At 38.6% G+C, this 23,011-nt stretch overlaps 1 protein-coding gene across 1 annotated transcript; it reads right to left on the minus strand.

Moving 5' to 3' along the window:
• Positions 1-16,920: 16,920 nt before the first annotated feature.
• LOC133791973 (UDP-galactose/UDP-glucose transporter 5B-like) lies at positions 16,921-19,952 on the minus strand. Its single transcript, XM_062229883.1, has 9 exons — positions 19,902-19,952; positions 19,555-19,752; positions 19,328-19,332; positions 18,713-18,813; positions 18,529-18,586; positions 18,125-18,231; positions 17,768-17,846; positions 17,358-17,470; positions 16,921-17,018 (listed from the first exon to the last, which is right to left on the minus strand). Exons 1-9 carry the CDS (start codon positions 19,950-19,952, stop codon positions 16,921-16,923), a joined length of 810 nt encoding a protein of 269 aa, XP_062085867.1.
• Between the last annotated feature and the right edge of the window lie 3,059 nt (positions 19,953-23,011).

A 23,011-nucleotide genomic window follows, 5' to 3' on the forward strand; every position in this document is an offset into this window, starting at 1 on the left:
TGTGGGTTAAGTTTCATGTTGTATTTCTGAAGTACAATAAAACACTCTGTGAGGTCATCCACATGGTTATTGTTATGTTTAGGTTTGACTAACATATCGTCCACATAAACTTCCATGTTATTCCCTATCTGTTCAGCAAACATCCTATTTACTAGCCTTTGGTATGTGGCTCTAGCGTTTTTGAGCCCGAAAGGCATCACGTTGTAGTAATACAACCCTTTATCAATTACGAAACTCGTATGTTCTTGGTCTGGTGCATGTATGACAATCTCGTTATATCCAGAATAAGCATCCATGAATGACATTATGTCATAACTTGCAGTGGCATCTACAACCTGGTCTATCCAAGGTAAGGGGAAACAGTCCATAGGGCACGCCTTGTTAAGATCTTAGTAGTCGATACAGGTTCGCCATTTATCGTTGGGTTTTGGGACCAACACTGGATTGGCGATCCAATCCGAATAAAAGGCATCTCGTATGAATCGATTTGCTTTTAACCTATTGACTTCTTCTTTGAGGGCCTTCTTTTTGTCATCGTCCAGGAGCCTTCGTTTTTGCTGCTTTGGGGGGAAGCTCTTATCAATGCGAACACGTCCTAGTTTTCTTTCAAGAAGCAAATTAATTGATATCTTGCCTTTTCAGAAAGATTCTTACCAACTTTTACCACCTTCGTGGCATCCATTTCCTCGAGCGCCACTTCCTTGAGCTCTTCCAGAGGTTCGAGATCAGCCCTTTCTTCTACTCTAGGGTCGATCTCCTCATCTATCTCATAGACAGATCCATCCATCTTCTGAACAACTACAAGTGTCTGTGTACTTGTTTGATTATTTCCTCTCATGGAAATGTTATAGCATTCCTTTCCTGCGAACAGGTCTCCCTTAAACGCCTCGATGCCACTAGAAGTTGGGAACTTGATGGCCAGGTGCCTGATAGATGATACTGCCCCCAGCCCAATCAGGGCGGGTCTCCCAAGCAATATATTGTAGGCTGACGAGGTGTCCACTACTACAAACTTCATCATCTTGGTTACCAAGACTGAATAGTCTTCTAAGGTCACAGGGAGCTCAATGGATCCCGTAAAGGCAATCCCTTCTCCTGAAAAACCATACAACGTTGTTGCACATGCTTTCAAATTTCAAAGCGTGAGTCTCATCTTTTCTAGAGTGGCCTTGTACAGGATATTCATCGAGCTCCTGTAATCAATCAGGACTCGGCGTACCCTCCTGTTCACGAGCTGGAGAGTAATGACCAGGGGTCGTTGTGAGGAAATTGGACGTGTGATGCGTCTTCTTCAGTAAATGTGATGGGTTGAGTCTCAACCCTCTGCTACTTTGGAGCTTGTGGTTCGGGTTCATAGGGAGAACCATCTCCAATATTGAGCTCGTTAACATCTCTCTTTTGGGTGTTCCTGCCCGAACCTGCAATATGAGGTCCCCCCGAGATGGTTACTACATCCTCTCCATCAATCGGAGGGGGTCGTTCATCCTCCCGAACTCAGGAGTTATTATGTTGGGTAGGTTGTGCAGCTGCTGCCCTCTGACTTGTTAAGGCTTTATTGGAATTTTGGTTTCTAACATAGTGTCTGAAATATCCTCTCGAGATCAAGCCTTCGATCTCGTCCTTTAGTTGTCGACATTCATCGGTTGTGTGTCTGATGTCTCTGTGGAATCTACAGTATTTATTTGAGTCCATTTTTGCCTTATAATTCTGCATAGGGTCAGGTCGTCTGAGCGGGACCTAATTTTCATTGGCTAGAAATATGTTTTCCCAAGTCTCGTTGAGTTTTGTATACAATTTGTAAATGGAGAAATATTTATCTCCTTTCTTCTTTTTCCCTCCATCAGCCTCGGGGTTATTCCCTTCATTTTTCTTTCTTTTAGAAGGGTTATCCCCGGAGGGTTTTGAAGTTGAGGGGGTCGCCGAGGTCGAGGCAGAGTTAACGTTCGTTGTTGTAGTTATGGGCTGAGAGGTCAGGTTTAATGCTAACCATCTCGGGGACTCCCTGGTAAAATACTAAATGGGTTACTGTCTTCTTCCCAAAGGGGACTCCCTGGTAAAATATCAGTTCTAATAGCCATCAAGTGGCCCCTATCATCGACATTTCGGGCTCGAGCCACTTCTATGTTAAACCTCGTAAGGTAACTCTTTAGTGACTCCCCTTGTTGTTGTCGGACAGGCTGAGGCTTCGGGCCTAACGCCAACCATAGCCTTGAATTGCTTTTTAAATTCTCTTTCTAATTGATCCCAGATGAGATTGAATGTCTTCGAAACTTTTCAAACCAGTTTTTTGCTGGTCCCGTAAGAGTAGCTGGAAACATCATACATCTGAGATCATAGCCAACATTTCTTGCTCGCATGATGGTATTAAAGGTGCTCAGATGATTGTACGGGTTTGAGTTTCCATCGAATGGTGCTACGTGAGGTATTCTGAATCTTTACGGAAATGGGGTGTTAGAAATATGCAGGGCAAAAGACTCGAGCTCTTCATCGGAATCTTCAGCCTTATCTTTGCTCCCCCCATCTTGCAGGAGCCTCACTACAAGAAAAAATACTTTCAATAAGACCGAAAAAGTATTATCAAATATATAATATAACACTTTTTGATGTGTTAAGGAAAGCGGTGTTATAGTAGGTCGGATCACTTTGCATAACACTTTTCCATAGGTATAGACATGTGTTATGGTATAGCCTACGATAACACTTTTGTTGTGTTATTTTAATAGTTAGATAAGTATTTCATTATGCTATTTATAAGTAGATTATATAACACTTTTTTGTACTTATAAAGTAGTGTTATAATACACTTTATAATAACACACTTTCTGCATTATAAAAAATAGTTTGCATAACATAATTTTATGCTTATAAACCAATGTTATTGTAAAAGATACAATAATACATCTTTTTGTATTATTCTAATATTTGGATAAGCTTGAATTATTATTATATAAACCTATACATTATAATTATTTTTTATTTCTTCAATTCAAACCCGCTTCATTTAATATACTTAAGATACCCTTAACATTGTACAAATATATTTTTGAGTATCAATTATATGGTTCATAACACATATAACCAAATAATTATGTCAAAATACATTCAAGATTATCTAAAAAATAATCCAAAAGTCTTAAGATATTCAACACTGTCTAATTAACATAAACAAAACATTCTCACAATAGTCAACAAAATGGTCTTAAACATTTGCATATTCAAAAGTAAAGGTAGGAATTCATGATCTTCCAAATGTCAGCACACCAAAGCCTTCCAAATCAGATTTTCTTTTGCACTTGACTTGTTGAATCTGGTAAATAAAACATTAAAGAAAAACTAATGAGGTCATGAAATATCATATCATTCATCTAAAATAGTCAATAATGTTATCATAATCTTGGATTGAATATCGGTTAATGTTGAACAAGCATTATATAATAAAATAACCAAATAAATACCTCTTGGAATAATCTTTTGAGAAGTCCATGCAACTGTTGAACCAACAGCTTCTCGTATAGTAAGCATCGCATAGTTAGGACGAAAGTTGATGTTCTACAACTTCATCCGAAAGTTGATGTCTTAGATTCTGACATTTATTGCATGGACAAAGAATTCATTACTGCAGTCTTCACAAACTCCCTAGCTTTTCTCTCAGATTCCTTTGTAGCTCTACAATTTTGAAGGATACTTCAATAATAAAATACCAAAACTTAAACTGAAACTTAAACTATATAATTCTATTTGCTAACCTCTTAAGATGGATCCAAGTTTTATCCATTTGCATATCATAAGCATAGATATAAAAAAGTTAATCACAACTCATATGTATAATGTTTTATTATTCAAACCCTAAGGTTGGGGGCATGAAAACTACCATTATTCACACCCCAAGCGAGATATCTATTATTATAATCAAACCAATTCAAGCAAACACAATATATTAGTTGTAACGACCCAAATTTGCAAGAAGGCTTAGGACCTTGATTAGCATGCCTGGAGGGCAATATGTGAATTATTGTTTAATAAGTGAATTTGTGTGAATATGTGATTAGTGATGCATGTTTAGGTGAATTAAATATGCATGTGGTCCCCGTCTGGTTATTAGGGGGATGATTGTAATTTTAGCCCGTTGAGGGTATAAACATGATAATTGTGATATACTTGTGATATATCTGTGTTGCACGATCCGAGACAGTCCTAGGGAGCGGTTAGCTAGAAGTCACAACGGGGTCGAAAATCTGACTCGAGGTGAGTCGAGGGGTAATTCGGGTGTTAGTCATTTTATGGGGTTATCGGGTTATGGAAATAAATATTTGGAGATATATTTGAGGTTAGAATGTCTAGGAGGGAATGTTGGGAAAATTTACCATTTTGCCCTCGGGGACGTTTTTGGTACCCCGAGCCTTGAGGTAACCTCATAGACTTAAGTTAAATAAAACAAAATATAGGAAACCCCCAGATTTCTCTAAAACGACCCAAAATGCTCTTCCCTTTTTCCTGTTTTCTCTCAACTTTACCAAGGGGGAACTTTGAGGAATTTGAGCTAGGAAGTTCAGAATTTAATGCTGGAGCTTTGAGGAAGTGAAGCTTGGAGCTTAGGAGATTAACTTAGAGGTTCAACTAAGCAAAGGTAAGCTCTTAACTTGAAGAACTATGTTGAATTTCTGTTGATAATTCAGAGTATCCATGTGAGTTAAGTTGGGATTTGCTCATGATTGTTTGGTTCAGTTTTGGGGCTAGTTTCTGTTAGGTTTTGATGCTGAGGCTGTGTTAGAACTTCTGTGATGAATGTTTGGATTGTTAGGTTAACTTTTATGGATAATTGGCTTGGTTTTAGAAGAGAAAATGAGGGATTTTTTTGGGTTCGAGGGTTCGGGCCGCGACATTGTTCTTGCTGAACCACAGACCCTTAGAACTTGGGGTGTCTGGAAATAGAGGCGCGCCGCGACAACCTTCAAGAAGGGCCACGACACGTGTGGGCTAAAATGAGGCAGGGCCTCGGGTTGAGCTGGGGGTCGCGGCATGAGTCCCTAGGGTCGCGGCTCTTAGTGCATTTTTGGGTTTTTAAGAGGTTTTAGGCTCGAGAATTCAATAGTTAAGGCTCGGGATGGATTCTATCACCCGGATTGATAGAATTCAACGTTCTGGAGATTAGAATTATGACCCAAAGCTATCTAATGGATTAGAACTTGATGGGTGGAAATTTTTAATGTATTGTGACTAGGGCTTCGGCGAGGCCGAGAACGGCGAAGGCCGGGAATGGCGAAGGCCGAGAACGGTAAGGGGCCGGGAGCAACGTTTAGCACGCGGAGTGCGAGTTGCTAGGGCGAAACTCCAAGGGATACCTGGGATATCCTTACTGTATAGACCGCGAACCCAGGGCCTGGTAAAGCGCCTGGGAAGGCATGGTCGTACATGTATAGCCTAATGATGGCATGTTTATATGTTAAGTGTTGTTATGCATATGTTATCTGCTTGTGAGGGTTTTCTTGCTGGGCTTCGGCTCACGGGTGCTCTATGGTGTAGGTAAAGGCAAGGGGAAAGTGGACCAACCTTGAGTATGGTGAGTGTGACGAGCGACGCGTACATGTCTGGTCTGCCTGGCTGCCACGACCAGGGGTACCTTTTGGGGATGTTTGTACTAAACTTAAGTTTTTTCGTTTAGTCGAGTCTGGTTATGTTTTTGAGTTGTAAATATTTCTAAACAGTATTTTTGGGATCCCAAATGTTAAACGCTTTATAATTTTCACTGAAAGGTTTATTTTCAAATTTATGACTCTGATTATGGTTTTATTACACTTTCGTCCTAAAACCTCGATTAGCAAGTTAATTACACATTATAAACTCACTTAGTAACGGCTCTAAGGCAGTAGGGCGTTACAACTTAGTATCAGAGCGAGCCAAGTTTATGGTTTCTGGAGAATGACCGAACATGTACGCTCACTGTCAGTGGCAAGCTCGACTCAGGGTTGGTTGGTATGATTGACTATTATGTTGAAATACGTGCTTAAATGCCCTATTTGCCTGCTTATTCTATATAGAGCTTGATCAATGATTTAATGTATGCATGATGTCAGGGCATGGCCCGCTGTGTGTTATGTGGATTGTTACTTATGGACGACTGATGTAATTGGGAGGTGGTATTGGATGTTTTTATCATGCCTGATGAGCGGCGTCATTGATTGCAGGCATATTTGTTGAGATGCCTCGGCAATCATCTAGACTTCGCTCCGCAACAGTCGGGCCGGGGATGATGACTAGGGTTAGGACCCTCCACCTGCCCCACAGAATTGGCAAGAGATGTTTGCCGAAATGGAAGCAAGACTGCAGCATATAGAAGAAGAACTTCGACAGTTGAGGCAACAGGCCCCTCCACAGGTCACGGGGTTGCCAATTCAGCAGGTTATGGCGCCAGCGCTAGTCCAACCTGTTATGGAGAATAAGTGGGAACCTTTGTATGAGAGGTTCAGAAAGCAGCATCCTTCCACCTTTGAGGGTGGACCAGACCCACTGCGGGCAGAGCAGTGGATGAATATGATTTCCTCTATTCTTGATTTTATGAGGGTTGAGGGGAGCGAGAGGGTAGCTTGTGAAAGCTACATGTTCAGAGAGGATGCCCACATATTGTGGGATGTAGTGGTTCAGAGGAGGAATGTGACAATTATGACCTGGGAAGAGTTTAGGAACATTTTCAACAAGAAGTATTATAGTGTTGTAGTCCGAGCTACGAAGGTTGATGAGTTTATCAACCTGACCCAGAACTGGATGACTGTGACAGAGTATGCTCTGAAATTTGACCGATTGGTGAAGTTTACACCAGATTTAGTGTCGACAGATGCGGCAAGAAGAGACAGGTTCGTACAGGGATTGAATGTTATGATCGCCCGTGATGTGAAGATTACCTTGGACCCAGACACTACTACCTACGTTGAGGTTATAGACAAGGCCCTTACAGCTGAGGGGGCTGAGGACCAGATTTGGAGAGAGAGCGCTATCAGGCGCGATGCTAGGAGGGCAGTGCCTCCTTTTATTGGATCCAGTCGGGGTACTGGCTCCAGTGAGCAGAAGAGGAAGGCCCTAGATTCCTTTGTTCCTCCCAGTTCGGATAGGAGGGCACGGGGTGGTTCTAGTGGCGTCAGGGCGGAAGTGACAACTGGAGGAGTTTCCCAGTGTGTCCTTGGTGCAGACGACGACACCAGGGTGAATGCAGAATTAGGGCTTGCTTTGTTTGTGGGGGTGGCAATCATCTGAAGAAGGACTATCCATAAGACAGGAAGGAGGAGCCAAAGTAGTGCAACAGTCTCGCTCCTGTCAGGGTGTTTACTTTGACTCAGACGGAGGCAGAAGTTAGCCCCTTAGTTGTGACAGGTCAGATCTCCAATGCTGGTTCTTCTTATACTGCATTGTTTGATTCGGGAGCTACTCATTCGTTTATGTCTGCTAGAGTGATAGATCAGCTGTGTAGACCTAATGTTTTGTATGCTAGGGGTTTTCAGACTATGTTGCCCTGGGGAACTAGTAGTCTCTAGGAGGTGGATTAGAGCTTTACCAATAGAGGTAGATGGTAGGGAATTGTTTGCTGATCTGATTGAACTTGCGATGGATGACTTCGATGTAATCCTAGGGATGGATTGGCTATCAAAGTATGAGGCGACAATTGATTGCAAGTGCAGGATGGTGACTTTTGAACCAGAAGGGGAGGTTCCCTTTGTATTTGTGGGTACAGCTAGTGGACCACGGGTACCTATGATCTAAGCATTGAAGGCTAGAGACCTGATGTAGGAAGGTTGCATAGGATTCCTAGCGAGTTTTGTGGATACCTCTAAGGCTGTGTCGGTTGGACCAGGAGAGACCAGACTGGTATGCGAATTTCCAGATTTATTTCCAGCAGATCTGCCAAGGTTGCCACCGCAGCGAGAGATTGATTTTATTATAGAGTTGGTACCAGGAGCAGAGCCAATATCTAGGACACCTTACCGAATGGCTCCGGTAGAGTTGAAGATTTAGTTGCAGAAGTTACTGGATTTGGGGTTCATCAGACCAAGTTTCTCGCCATGGGGTGCTCCAGTGTTGTTTGTTAAGAAGAAGGATGGATCTCTTAGGATATGTATTGACTACAGGGAGCTTAACAAGTTGATCATTAAGAATAAGTATCCACTTCCTAAGATTGATGATTTGTTTGGCCAGCTACAGGGAAAGACAGTGTTTTCTAAGATAGATCTCTGGTCAGGTTACCATCAGTTAAGGATCAAAGAGGAGGACATACCAAAGACCGCTTTCCGCACGAGGTATGGACACTATGAATTCCTGGTTATGTCCTTTAGATTAACCAACGCCCCAACAGATTTTATGGACATGATGAATAGGTTCTTCAAGGATTATTTAGATAAGTTTGTAATTGTGTTCATTGAAGACATTCTGGTGTACTCTCAGTCGGAGACAGAGCATGAGCAGCACCTACGTTTAGTATTGCAGCGGTTAAGAAAGCATAAGTTATATGCTAAGTTCAGCAAGTGTGAGTTCTGGTTACCACAAGTTACATTTCTGGGCCATATTGTCAGTAAGGAGGGGATTCTAGTTGACCCAAATAAGATTGAGGCAGTGAGAGACTGGCCTAGACCGAGTCGTGTTCCTGAGGTGAGGAGTTTTCTGGGATTGGCAGGGTATTATTGGCGGTTCGTTGAGGGGTTCTCCAGGATAACTACACCATTAACAGAATTGACAAAAAAAGAAGACAAAGTATGTTTGGACAGACAGATGTGAGAACAGTTTCAAAGAGTTGAAGCGGCGACTGATCACCGTGCCAGTGTTGAGTCTGCTGACGGACAATGAGAAGTTCGTGGTTTATTGTGATGCTTCCAGACAGGGTTGGGGTGTGTGTTGATGCAAGCTAGGAAGGTGATAGCCTATGCATCGAGAGAGTTAAATGAGTATGAGTAGAGATATCCCACGCATGATCTAGAATTGGCAGCGGTGGTGTTCGCACTTAAGATTTGGAGACATTATCTATATGGTGAGAAGTGCGAGATATACACCGACCATAAGAGTTTAAAGTACTTCTTTACTCAGAAGGATCTGAATATGCGCCAAAGACGGTGGTTGGAGTTGGTTAAGGATTACGATTGTGACATCCTACACCATCCTGGGAAGGCTAATGTAGTTGCTGATGCATTAAGCCAGAAGGGCCCAGGACAGCTGTTCAGTTCAAGACAGATATCCGATAAGCTAGCTGAGGAGATGACCAGAGCGGGTATAGAGTTGGTGGTTGGTCGGTTAGCCAACATCATTCTTCAGTCTACGCTCCTTGAGAGGATCAGGAGGCATAGAAGAATGATTCCCAGTAGAGGGGTTATAGGGAGAATGTCTTAGTCGAAGTGGCTAAGGACTTTTCTATCTCAAAGATGGGATTACTGAAGTATAAGGGTCATATCTGTGTTCTAATGGATTCAAATATCCAGCGAGAGATTTTAGACGAACTGCATACCACTCCCTATTCCTTACATCCGGGTACAACGAAGATGTACCAGGATCTGAGAGCCTTGTATTGGTGGTCAGGCATGAAGAGGGATGTTGTGGATTATGTGGCCAAGTGCTTAACTTGTCAGCAGGTCAAGGCTGAACATCAGAGGCCAGCAAGGTTGTTGCAGCCTCTAGGGATTCCAGAGTGGAAGTGGGAAGATGTCGCCATGTGTGGTTGGGTTGCTGAAGACCGTGGGACAACATGATTCGGTGTGGGTGATTGTGGATAGGTACACTAAGTCCACCCACTTTTTACCAGTCAGGATGACTTATACTGTGGAGCAGTATGCTGAGCTATATATGAAGGAGATTGTTCGACTGCATGGGGCTCCGAGGTCGATAGTATCCGACAGGGACCCCACCTTCACTTCCAAGTTTTGGGAAAGCCTGCAGAAGGCTATGGACACACAGTTACAGTTTAGTACCACTTATCATCCTCAGACAGATGGACAGACTGAGAGGACGATTCAGATATTGGAGGACATGCTACGAGCTTGTGTGCAAGATTTTGGGGGATCTTGGAGTAAGTATCTTCCTTAGATTGAATTCTTGTACAACAATAGTTATCAGGCGACTATCGGAGTGGCTCCGTATGAGATGCTTCATGGGCGAAAGTGCAAATCACCTATCCATTGGGATGAGACAGGTGAGAGGAGGTATTTAGGTCCTGAAATGGTTCTGAGGACCAATAAGGTGGTTGAGAAGATTAGAGCTCGAATGCTCGCCTCCCAGAGTTGCCAAAAGAGTTATTCAAATCTAAAACGCAGGACCGTGGAGTTCTAGGTTGGTGACCACGTGTTCCTTAGGGTTTCACCTTTGAGGGGAGTGAAACGGTTTGGTGTTCGGGGCAAGCCGAACCCTAGGTTTATGGGTCCTTTCAAGATTCCGGAACGGATTGGAGAGGTAGCCTATAGATTGGCGATGCCTCCAGCCTTATCAGGGGTTCATGACGTGTTTCACGTGTCCATGCTCCGGAAGTATGTGTCTGAAGCGATGCATGTTCTGAGTTATGAGAATTTAGAGTTGGATCAGGATTTGTCTTATGAGGAGAAATCAGTAAAGATTCTCGACCGGAAGGACAAAGTCTTGCGAAGCAAGACCATCATCCTGGTAAAAGTGCTGTGAAGGAACAGCAAGGTCGAGGAGGCGACATGGGAATTAGAATCGAGGACGAAATTTCTGTAAGGAGGGGATAGTTGTAACGACCCAAATTTGCTAATAAGGCTTAGGGCCTTGATTAGCGTGCCTGGAGGGCAATATGTGAATTATTGTTTAATAAGTGAATTTGTGTGAATATGTGATTAGTGATGCATGTTTAGGTGAATTAAATATGCATGTGGTCCCCGTCTGGTTATTAGGGGCATGATTGTAATTTTAGCCTGTTGCGGGTATAAACATGATAATTGTGATATACTTGTGATATATCTGTGTTGCACAATCCGAGACAGTCCTAGGGAGCGGTTAGCTAGAAAGTCACAATGGGGTCGAAAATCCGATTTGGGGTGAGTCGAGGGGTAATTCGGGTATTAGTCATTTTATGGGGTTATCGGGTTATGGAAATAAATATTTGGAGATATATTTGAGGTTAGAATGTCTAGGAGGGAATGTTGGGAAAATTTACCATTTTGCCCTCGGGGACGTTTTTGGTACCCCGAGCCTTGAGGTAACCTCATAGACTTAAGTTAAATAAAACAAAATATAGGAAACCCCCAGATTTCTCTAAAACGACCCAAAATCCTATTCCCTTTTTCCTGTTTTCTCTCAACTTTACCAAGGGGGAACTTTGAGGAATTTGAGCTAGGAAGTTCAGAATTTAATGCTGGAGCTTTGAGGAAGTGAAGCTTGGAGCTTAGGAGATTAACTTAGAGGTTCAACTAAGCAAAGGTAAGCTCTTAACTTGAAGAACTATGTTGAATTTCTGTTGATAATTCAAAGTATCCATGTGAGTTAAGTTGGGATTTGCTCATGATTGTTTGGTTGAGTTTTGGGGCTAGTTTCTGTTAGGTTTTGATGCTGAGGCTGTGTTAGAACTTCTGTGATGAATGTTTGGATTGTTAGGTTAACTTTTATGGATAATTGGCTTGGTTTTAGAAGAGAAAATGAGGGATTTTTTTGGGTTCGAGGGGTCGGGCCGCGGCATTGTTCTTGCTGAACCACAGACCCTTAGAACTTGGGGCGTCTGGAAATAGAGGCGCGCCGCAACAACCTTCAAGAAGGGCCACGGCACGTGTGGGCTAAAATGAGGCAGGGCCTCGGGTTGAGCTGGGGGTCGCAGCATGAGTCCCTAAGGTCGCGGCGCTTAGTGCATTTTTGGGATTTTAAGAGGTTTTAGGCTCGGGAATTCAATAGTTAAGGCTCAGGATGGATTCTATCACCCAGATTGATAGAATTCAACGTTTCGGAGATTAGAATTATGACCCAAAGCTATTTAATGGATTAGAACTTGATGGGTGGAAATTGTTAATGCGTTGTGACTAGGGCTTTGGCAAGGCTCAGACTAGGGAACTGTGCTCGGGACATCGGTGCCTGGAAAGCTCGGGACGCAGGTAAGGAAACTACTGTTCCCATAGAGCTTGTGTTGCATGGCTTGGCCCTATATGATTAAGTTGCAGGGCTTGGCCCTATATGACTGTGTTGCAGGGCGTGGCCCTTTGATTGCATTTATATGTGTTTAAATATCTGTTTAGTTATATTATGTGTGTATATAAATGGTGGAACGGCGATGGCCGGGAACGGCGAAGGCCGGGAGCGACGAAGGCCGGGAACGGCAAGGGGCCGGGAGCATCGTTTAGCACGCGGAGTGCGAGTTGCCAGGGCGAGACCCCAAGGGATACCTGGGATATCCTTACGGTATAGACTGCGAACCCAGGGCCTGGTAAAGCGCCTGGGACAGCATGGCCGTACATGTATAGTCTGATGATGGCATGTTTATATGTTAAGTATTGTTATGCATATGTTATCTGCTTGTGAGGGTTTTCTTGCTGGGCTTCGGCTCACAGGTGCTTTATGGTGTAGGTAAAGGCAAGGGGAAAGTCGACCAACCTTGAGTATGGTGAGCGTGACGAGCGGCGCGTACATGTCTGGTCTGCCTGGCTGCCACGGCCAAGGGTACCTTTGTGGGATGTTTGTACTAAACTTAAGTTTTGTCGTTTAGTCAACTCTGGTTATGTTTTTGAGTTGTAAATATTTCTAAATAGTATTTTTGGGATCCCAAATGTTAAACGCTTTATAATTTTCAATGAAATGTTTATTTTCAAATTTATGACTCTGATTATGGTTTTATTACACTTTCGTCCTAAAACCTCGATTAGCGAGTTAATTTTACATTATAAACTCACTTAGTAATGGCTCTAAGGCAGTAGGGCGTTACAATTTGTAAGAAGATAATACATAATTCTAAATAAAATCTGACACCATTTCCCATATAAAGGTTACCTAACCATCTATCAATACTAAGTAAAAAAAATTCAAACAACACACAAAAATTAGGTTGAGGTTTGGATTTTAATTAAAAATTGTTTTTCTCTCTCAATATATATTAATTTCCTAAACAGGAAGTTAGATTCTTAATCTAAAAGAAAATCAATACAATTGACTATAGTTTGTTGTCTCCAATATGATAGGATTATTAGTCACTCGTGCATATAATACACATATATTGTTTGTTGGAATGATTTATAGATATATGTATATGCTATAGTACTAGTACATTTAACTGTTTAAAGGAAGCTAGAATACATAGAATGATCAGTGGTTATATTGAGCTATAAAAGCATGCATTATATTATAGTAAATATTGTGAAAGTTTTTGATGAATTATTAATTTTGGTGCATGAGTTAAAGTTTGACTGAGGAGCTCAATCACTTGCCACTTGGTTCATGCAGCAATCAAATAAATGTTTCAAGGGTCGACCACAGGAATTTCGTTAAAGTAAGTGGCTGGAGGCTTGTATGTTTTGATATGGGAGAAATGGTCTAATACTGCTGAGACAGAACCACCATGGTTTTGTTTTTTGATTGTTTGTTTCTCGAGAAAAAGAAGAGAAAGAAAGAAAGAAGAGGGAATTTTTTTATTTGGTTTGAAGAGAGGTTTATGAGAATGAAGTGGTTTTTAAAGGGATGATGAGTGAGAGAAGAGAGTTTGAGAAACGCTAATGCATGAGAAGAAGGAGGGACCAAAGGACTTTACATAGCTGAACATCACATGAAATGTCAGTTGATAGAATCCAATATTACTTATTAAATTATAATAAAAAAGAGTCATTTTTAAATTTATCCACATATAAACACATCATGTGATGTTGGACACAAGAACCTTATAACATTTATATGATTTCTAAGAACTATTAAAGAAATTTGTATACAATTTATTCATTCATTTATTTTGTATATATTTAGGGAAACAATACAAAGTTGCAGAATATTATAAACATCAAGAAAGACTTCTTGAAGGCTTCGATGAGATGGAGATCATGACTGAAATGGGCTGCTTCCCTGAAATTCTAACTGAGGTTGTTGCCATCTTAGATTAGTTTTGAAATCAAAATATTCAATTAGTGCAAAGTAATTTTAATTTTTTTTATGTCTCATTTGACAATTATTACTTGAAAATAAAGGAGATTAAGTGATCATTAAGGAATGGACACAGATATATAACACTGCTTTTGAGTGTATTTAGTTCATTTGTATAAGCACATAATCATTTGATGAGTAAGCCTCAAATTGTGTTAAATGTGACAATATGAACCTATTTTAACTACTGCTACTAAACACCTTTATTTATTTGTTTATGCTTGGTTTCAGGATGAAGTGAAGCAGTTAGCAAAGAGTGAGAGGTTGGCAGTGAATGCATCAAACATAGCTAACTTAGTTCTTTTTGCAACGAAAGTTTATGCTTCAATTGAGAGAAAATCACTAGCTGTGATTGCCTCAACTTTGGATTCCCTATTGGATCTCTTGTCTGGCTTTATACCGTGGTTCACTACCTATTTCATGAAAAACCCAAATCACTATATCTATCCCATTGGAAAGAATCGTATGCAACTAGTGGTATATTTCCACTTCAACTACTTTGTTTCATTCAAAATTAATGTCAGGGCTACCAAATTTGGAGAACAACACTATATGAACTAAAAATAACATGTGATTTAGTATGGTTTCCATTCATAATAAGCATAATAAAATGTTCATTATCTATAACTAAGTTGTTGTTCTGCTGTTGTTCTGCTAAATGGTGTTGAGGAGAAACAACTCACAGAGCCAAATGTGAAGAAGTGGCTGATGAGCTTAAACAAGTACTTTATGATGTAGACCATGTGATGGAGAAGATCAATTCTGAAGCTTTGAGACTCAAGTTGGAGAAAGGCCAAACCAGATCAAGAAAAGTAAGTAAGTTGTTGAACTTTAGTCTATTTGAGCATAATGTAAAGCTGGAATTAGAGGGGATTCTTGGTGCATTAAACTTTCTTTTAGATCAAACAATGTTCCTTGGTTTGAAAGAAGTTGACCAAAAAAGACCACCACATAGAACTTGTTTACAAGGAAAGGAGTGTCGAAAGACATTTTGACTTTAAAGCATGGGTTACTGTCTCAGTAGAGTTTTATATTTTTAGAATAACAAAGACAATTTTGAAGTTTGTCACTTAGAACTATATTTGACTTAGAACTCATGGAGGCATTATCAGATTATGCGTTTTTTCAATCACAACTCATATGTATAATGTTTTATTATTCAAAGCCTAAGATTGGGGACGTGAAAACTACCCTTATTCACACCCCAGGCGAGATATCTATCAATATAATCAAACCAATTCAAGCAAACACAATTTATTTGTAAGAAGATAATACATAATTCTAGATAAAATCTGACATCATTTCCCATATAAAAACTTACCTAACCATCAATCAATACCAAGTAAAAAAATTCAAACAACACACAATAAGTTTTCTTCCTTATATCACCGCAACACACAAATAAATTTTCCAGAACCTACTTCTCTAAGACACACAAGTTTTCAACCTTCCGTTATTACCGCAACACACAATTTTAATCTCAGAACCTACTTCTCTACGAATGAATATTTAAGATATTCAAACTCCTCTAACATTTGTATGATATTAATAAAAGAGTTAAGAGAACATATTTCCATACCTCTTGCAATTAATAATCAAGTTAATTAACTTTGCAATGCTCCTCGCCAATTCGATCCACAACCTAAAGAATATAATCAATACCTAAAAGATTAATACAATGAGTGATGTGGCTAAGTAATACATATAAATTAAACTCTAAATATATATATAGTTATTTGCGGCTTCAATAATCTTGTGGTGGTTCTTTGGTTAAATGGAGGATTGTTTGTTAGCTTCTCATTGGATTTGTTGTTCAATTCAGACTAAACTCAAAGTCATATCTCTTTGTTTTTTTTATAGGCCCTGGTTGTCCTTCTCTTGGAGTAGGAGCATTCTCTGAAAATGGACATTTCAAACCAAATGGGAAAGTCTTGCTTAGAAATGACTATAGCTTGAATAAAGGGTTTTTCTTTTTATATGTAAATAAATAAGTTAAAGTATCAAATGCTTTTAACCCTACGTTTATTTTGAAAAAAAAAAAAAAAAACAGTTTTATTTGTTACATGTTAAAATATTATCATTAGTGAATCCATCTTGGATTTTGGGTCCAAACTCAATACCTAACTAAGGAGTTTCATAGATTTATTTATATGTAGATATCTATAAGTTTTGGATTTTGTCCCCAGCCTTGAAAGAGCTAATGTTCTTTCTTATCCTAGCAACTATTGAACCATGTTAGATAAAAAAAAAGTTCTGCCATGACTAAATGTTGCGAACACTAGAATAATTAATAATCATATATCAATTTTACTATTGATTTTACAGTTGTAAGAGTAAATAAAATGCATTTCTTATCAATATAAATATATATATTGATAAGCTATAATCACTAGTAAAGGTAGTGGTGGTTAAGGACTAATGGAATAAAAGAGTCAGAATTTGAAGAATTAGCTAGAATTGATATTTGAAGACAGATAAATCTAAATTATTATGTCAACATAATATAATATAATTGAACACAAAATAAAACGAAAATTATTTATTTGTGAAAACAAAATATAGGAGTGTCTTTTCCGAGCAACTTTTATATGCTCATCAAAATAAGATCCCACCATACATAATTTTGATAATCTTTAATGGGCAACTTATATTAACCACAGGAATAAGGAAAAAAAAAAATATGTGGACAAATCAAAGGCTACTACGTTTTTATTTTTGGTTGATTCCTAGTATATATAAAAAAGAGAATATTTCACAAAAACTTTAATAGGGACACTCATAGTTGAATATTTATTTTAAGGATGTTAGTTAATGAGCTGAATGAACTAATGATCACTCACAGTTGACAGCAACACAAATTTCAAGGAAACAATCATTATGGTGTGAGACATATTCTATTGACAACAGGAAATGGCCTTGTAAAATTAGACCTGAAGAGTAACATAAAGATGAGCCATTACCGAAGTGAAATGTGGAGAAATTAAAAAAAAAACATAAAAGGAGTGCTGGTATGTATATGAAAAGTATGTTTGTGAGAGAGTCAAGGGAGATTTCAAACAAACTTCTCAACCCCCTACTCCCCAACCACAAAGCTCAGTCCAGTAGTGATCAAGGGTCAATAAAAAAGACAATCGTAATGATTAGAAGAAGGATTTGTAACCAATTTCAATACTTCAAATATAACAAATATGTTCTTCCTTGACTTCGAGATTTAATTACAATGTCGAGAAAATGCCTTAAAATAATTGAAAAGGCAATAAGGATCTTACCAGTCAAGATGAGAACACAAGAACACATTGTTGTGTAGAAAATTTGATTATGAATCTCCATGTCATAGCCTTTAAAGAGTTTATCTTGGAATGTGCTTGCGAAGCCATCAAACCTGTAGACACACTTTTGAGTATAAAACTAAATGGATGGCCTTCCCCTAAAATGTCTCTTTTGAAACATGCAAAAGGTCAAGTTCTAAATGAAAATGAATAGTTATAGCTGTTTCAAAGAGGAAAAATATATACAAATGGTCATAGACTCATGTGAATAAAATTAGAATGCAGTCAGTACAACACCCCTTGAAACTATAAAAGCTCACAAATAAATGAATGTTAAGAAAGAAAATTACAACAGTTGGTAGAAACTACTTTCAATCAAATAATAAAAGAAATGAGTTTCCAACTAATACCCGAGATAACCCATCATCAGAGAAACGCCCCAAATAGTATTCTCCCTTCCTCTACCATATGGACTTATGTCAGATCCTGTAGACACAATCAAAAGTACGACAAAATTAGTATCATTTAATGGTCCAAGCAGCATCCATTGATAGAACAGATGTATTAAGACTATCTGGTTTGTGTTAAGATTTGTTGTTCTGTGTTCTAACAAAGGTTAATTTGAGAAAAATGTATTACACGTACGATTCATTCCTCAAAATAGTTGCATGCTAACATAATTTCAACATAAAAAACAATTCACTTGCATGTGCTTGGTTCAAGTAATAAAATCAAACCTTGATTTGAGACTATGGATGTAGTCATTACCGGATATAAAATAAAAATCGAACATCCCACTGTTACTAGAAAAGCAAAAAAGTAGTCTTGTCCCTTGTATTTCTTCTGCATATAAAAGAATGGAAGATTAGCCAACCTATAAACATATACTTGCATACTTCCTGTGTATATAACATACATCCAAAGCTACTTAAGAATTCTTTGGCTCAAACTATCAAAGCCACAAGATTTAGCAACAACCAAAGAATTATTAATTTATTAAGAGATGTAAAAGTTGATATTCAAAAACAAAAAGAGTAATACATCTAAAACATATTGAAAATAAGATCACTCGAATTGTAACCCAAAATAACACTTCTTAACTACACAGGCAGACACAAGGTTGGCTTTTTAAGCAACAAACATATACTAAATGGTGATCAAAATAATAAACTGTATAATATATCTTACCATAACATGTATCTGAACAGGAAAACTGACATATTTGAAGGCTTGCAAAAAAAAAAGGCTAGTTACTTGAATGTATCAACAGTATAAATATAAAATAAGCTTATAATTGAAAAACTTTGCAACCATGCGTCTCATATCAACAAGACTTGAACGCTGAAAATGGAGACAGCTAACCTCATTTTGGCATGTTGAAGTTAATATGTTAGATACTGATACAAGGCAGTACTTATAAACTAGAGCAACTGGATCCAAGGCTTTTTTTACTTGCCTGAGAAACAAAAACCAAGAACATGGATGTTCTAGTTAATAGTAGTTCTATTGTAGTTCAGAACTTTGTACCGAATACAAATATGGCCCATAAAAATGGGATGAAAATTCAACTAGAAAAGTAATGAGTACCCAAAGTTGAAAATATAATAACAATACTTACCAATTTAAAATCAAATCCCAAATCCAAAAAATAATTTAGATGCTTTGAGAATTATCACCAAACGCCTGGTATGCAACATTTTCATATGCACTTTCTTTTCAGATACCAAAAAACATAGCAGAAATAAAATCACTACTAAGATAACAAAATGAATTAAAAAAAAAAACTGAAGCTTGAGAAGATGAGATTTATAGATAACCAAAACTAGACCAGTTAGAATCTCACATCCATTACTGGAGGAAGAAACTTAAATAATTAATTAGAAACTAAGATATACCCAATTACATTTGATCAAAATTGAAATAAATCAAGATATAATATAGAATTTGTAAATAATTTTGACTGAACTCACCTCACCTGACCAAGAGAAGAGATAACAATTTCAGTCTAGTCCACCACCATGAGCAGAATAGAATAGGTCCCAACGTCTTGTGGTCTATAGTGAGACATGATTAGAGCATCAACATCAGACATACCATAAACAACATGACACAGGCATTATTTGAAGTAAACAACTAAATTATTTCCAAGAGAAAAGAAGCACATGACTGTGTAATTAACAAATTCCATAATGCTAACCTTCACAAGATCTCCTAGCTCCTCCCTGCATTCTAATTTGTCTTCTGCTAGCCAATTTTCCAACAAATTCTTCTTGTTTTGGTTCACAACAAGACGTGATAGTTCCAATGACTCGAAAGCATTAAGATTTCCTCTAGTCAAGAGAGTACCAAAATACTGCAAAAGGGGTGGTGTTTGCCCAGTTTGTACAGGAACACTCTGCAACAATAATAATAAGAATTAATTACAAATCATAAAGGTTCAGCATAACTTAAAAGTATTGTTTGCCATAAAAAGGATGTGTGAACTTGTATCTGTTGTTAAAGCCAATAATATCCAATTCCACTTATATTCGAGTTGCCTGATACTTTGTCTTTTTCCAAGTAATTGACTGGTACTTTTATCTCAATTAGGTTCATAACTTTCCAATTGTTTAAAAAATTATAGAAACAACCATTTGAAATTGGTCTCTGATCCCCAACCCTCTAAACAAGGGGAAATAGCCATTTTGACAGGCATCCCATAGTAACAAACTACCACAATATGGAATGCCACGTTCTGTATCATTGATAGAGAGTTTGTCTATTCTACAGTCTACACAACCTAAATTTGAGAATTACTTTAAATTTACATAGTAACAAATTACAGAATAACTTGACACCAACATGACAACAAAAGCAAAGTGGAAAAACCTTAAATTTGGCAACTGTATCAAGAGTACAAAGAATTCCTTGTGGAGACTCAGCAGCAAGTTCAACAGTTTCTTTATACTTCATTTGTGCAAACAGTTCTTGGAATCGCTAGACAACCTGAAATCATTCACAGAATATTAATTTGTGATGAACCAACAAAAGGATGTATAAACTAGCTATATGCAGACTAATCGTGATTCGTCTTTGTTCCTATGGCTATGATCATGTCATGTAAGAACAGGCTGAGTAAGATCCAGCCCTAAGTGATGTGGCATAATTTTGATTAGTTTGTGTTTAGCATCTTTCACTTAAATAGTGAATGAATGGATTCATTTCTCATAAATGATCTGGATTTATTGTGATACATTTTCTGTACAGCCCACTCAGTAATCATCAGTCAAGTTAAAGATTTAATAGAAACAAAAACACACCAGATTCTCAGCACCGGGAAGATTTTCTCTTTTTGCCAGATTGACAACAAGCTCCAAATTGTTCAACTGCAAAAAGTCAAGATATAAAATTTAAATTCCAAATATTTATCATAATCTACTAACCATAAGGATAAACCAATTTGTGATACATGCCTGCCAACTAACGAAAGGCACACTTGTTTGTTCATTAACAATAGCCAATAACACTTGGCCTCGCCTGTTAATGGTGTAAAATCCCCTAGTGATGAAGCCTCCGATGTTAGGAAAATTGGATCTGGACTGATTCTATTTCTGTAAACTACAGTAGCCGTCTCCAAGTCGTAAATGAATAGCAGCCCGAGCTTGGTGATTACGTAGATCAAACTATACTTGTGTGATATCTGGAATATTGAGCATCAAAAAAATTAATATTCACGGTGCTAAATACTGAGGCAGACCACAAATATAAGAATCTCACTACCTGCATTGCAACAGGGAAATCATCTGCAAAATCTGGAGGAAAGAAAGATCTGCTTGTTTCTTTGTAAAATAAGGTTTTCCTGCCAATAAGTTTGCAGCGTTAAAATAGAGAAATTATTCATCAAGACAGAAAGATAGGAATAAATTTCTGATTAAGATTCTAGACCTATCAAACAAGGTCGATGATCAAATGAGTCGAACAATTTTTGCCTTGGAAACACAGTCGATGATAGTAGGCGATAGAAAATTGTTTAGAGGTTTGGAAATAAAAAAGTAAAGGAAGATAAAAAAGTAAAAGTAGAAGATAACTTTACGGATATGCAGGCTCCAAAATTTTGGTATCGCCAATTTTTTTTCCCACCTATTATTTTATTATTTGATGTATCATATGTTATGAAAAGGGGTATTTGGTGTAGTGTCTGAATGCTCTTTACAACTGATCAATCCTTTCCTGGACTAGATCCACTAAGGGTCGAGCCTAAACTTGAGGGAGCTGGTTGTAATGTCCCAAATTTCCTAATAAGGTTTAAGACCTTGATTAGGAGGCCGGGAGGGCCATAATTGATTTATTGTGTTATTAAATGATAATCTGCATGTTTAGGTGTATTAAATATGCATGTGAACCCATTTCTGAGTAATTGGGTGATTTTCATATTTTGGCCATTTCGGGCATATTTGGCATATATGTGATATCTGTGTGGTGCTTTATTATTATTTGGTTATGTCAGGGTTACCCAGCACGAGACGATCCTAGGAGGTAAGCTAGTGGGAAAGTCACAACAAGATTTATTCTTGACTCGGAGTGAGTCAAGGGGATTTAGAGCATTACTAGGTTATTGGGTAATGGGAATAAATATTTGGTGATAAATTGGGAGTTAGTAAGATCAAGGGGAAATTATGGAGGTTTTGACTATTTTGCCCCAGGGGATGTTTTCGGGATCCCGAGCGTTAGGATTTTTTTGAGGCTACTTAAGCTTGAAGTAACCTTTAAAAGAATAAAAAGAACGTTTTGTACGTTCTCTCTCCCTCAAAGTTCCATTTTCGTCTCCCGATCGTATTTTCGAAGGTAACTTGAGTTCTAGGACTCGAATTCAAGCGAGGATCGAGGTGTAGCGATCCTAGGTAAGATTAGAAGATTATTAGCCGAAGGATTTAGTTGGAAACAACTCAATTGGAGGTAATTCAAGTTTTAAGTTTTTAAAGTTTTTAAGCTTGAATTGGACTTTGTGTTTTGATGAGATTTTGGGCAATTTGAGACTTGGGTTTTATGGGTTTTGGATCATGGGGATGTTTGGGAACTTTGATTTTTGAGTTTGGAGTTGTTTGGGTATGTTTTTTGGAGGTTTTAAAAGGTTAAAGTCGGAGAAAAATGGCTGGTCTGAGGTCGGACTGCGGCCCTGTTCTTGGGCGCTGCGGCCCAAGCTCGATGAAGCAGGTGGAGTGCTTTGGGAGCTTTTGGGGCCGCGGCACTAGGTGTATGGCGCCATGGTGCTTGCCCCTGGTTTTCTTATTTTGGTTGGGGGCCGCGACTCAGTGAGTTAGGGCCACAGCGCTTGAAGGTATTTATGGCCGAAATTATGTTTTAAGCTTGGGAACTCAAACCTTAGGCCTCAGGATCATTCCTACTACCCGGATTGGTGGGGTTTGATGTCTCGGAGGCTAGATTTTGGTTCCAGGATTGGTTTTAGAACTTGAACTTATTGGATCACCATTTGTGGTTGTGACTAGGTTATCACTAGAGGCTTGGAGTAAGGATCGTGCTTGTGGCTCGTTTATTGGTAACCTGTGCTTGGACCAAAGGTAAGAAAATTGCACCCTGTGTATATATGACATGCATGATTATTCTTAATGCATGTTGGATGTTTAAATGTGACATGCATGGTTATTGTTGAGGCA

Source organism: Humulus lupulus, chromosome 7 (assembly GCF_963169125.1).
Source record: "Humulus lupulus chromosome 7, drHumLupu1.1, whole genome shotgun sequence".
Taxonomy (NCBI): domain Eukaryota; kingdom Viridiplantae; phylum Streptophyta; class Magnoliopsida; order Rosales; family Cannabaceae; genus Humulus; species Humulus lupulus.

Excerpts from the sequence above, each read along its gene's own strand:
- LOC133791973 (XM_062229883.1), bottom strand. The coding sequence starts at position 19,952 with ATGAACCTAATTGAGATAAAAGTACCAGTCAATTACTTGGAAAAAGAC. Across the intron at positions 19,753-19,901 it reads ATTACTTGGAAAAAGACAAA|AGTGTTCCTGTACAAACTGG; the intron begins GTATCAGGCAAC and ends TTATTGTTGCAG. Across the intron at positions 18,232-18,528 it reads ATGGTAAGATATATTATACA|GTTGGCTAATCTTCCATTCT; the intron begins GTTTATTATTTT and ends ATATGTTTATAG.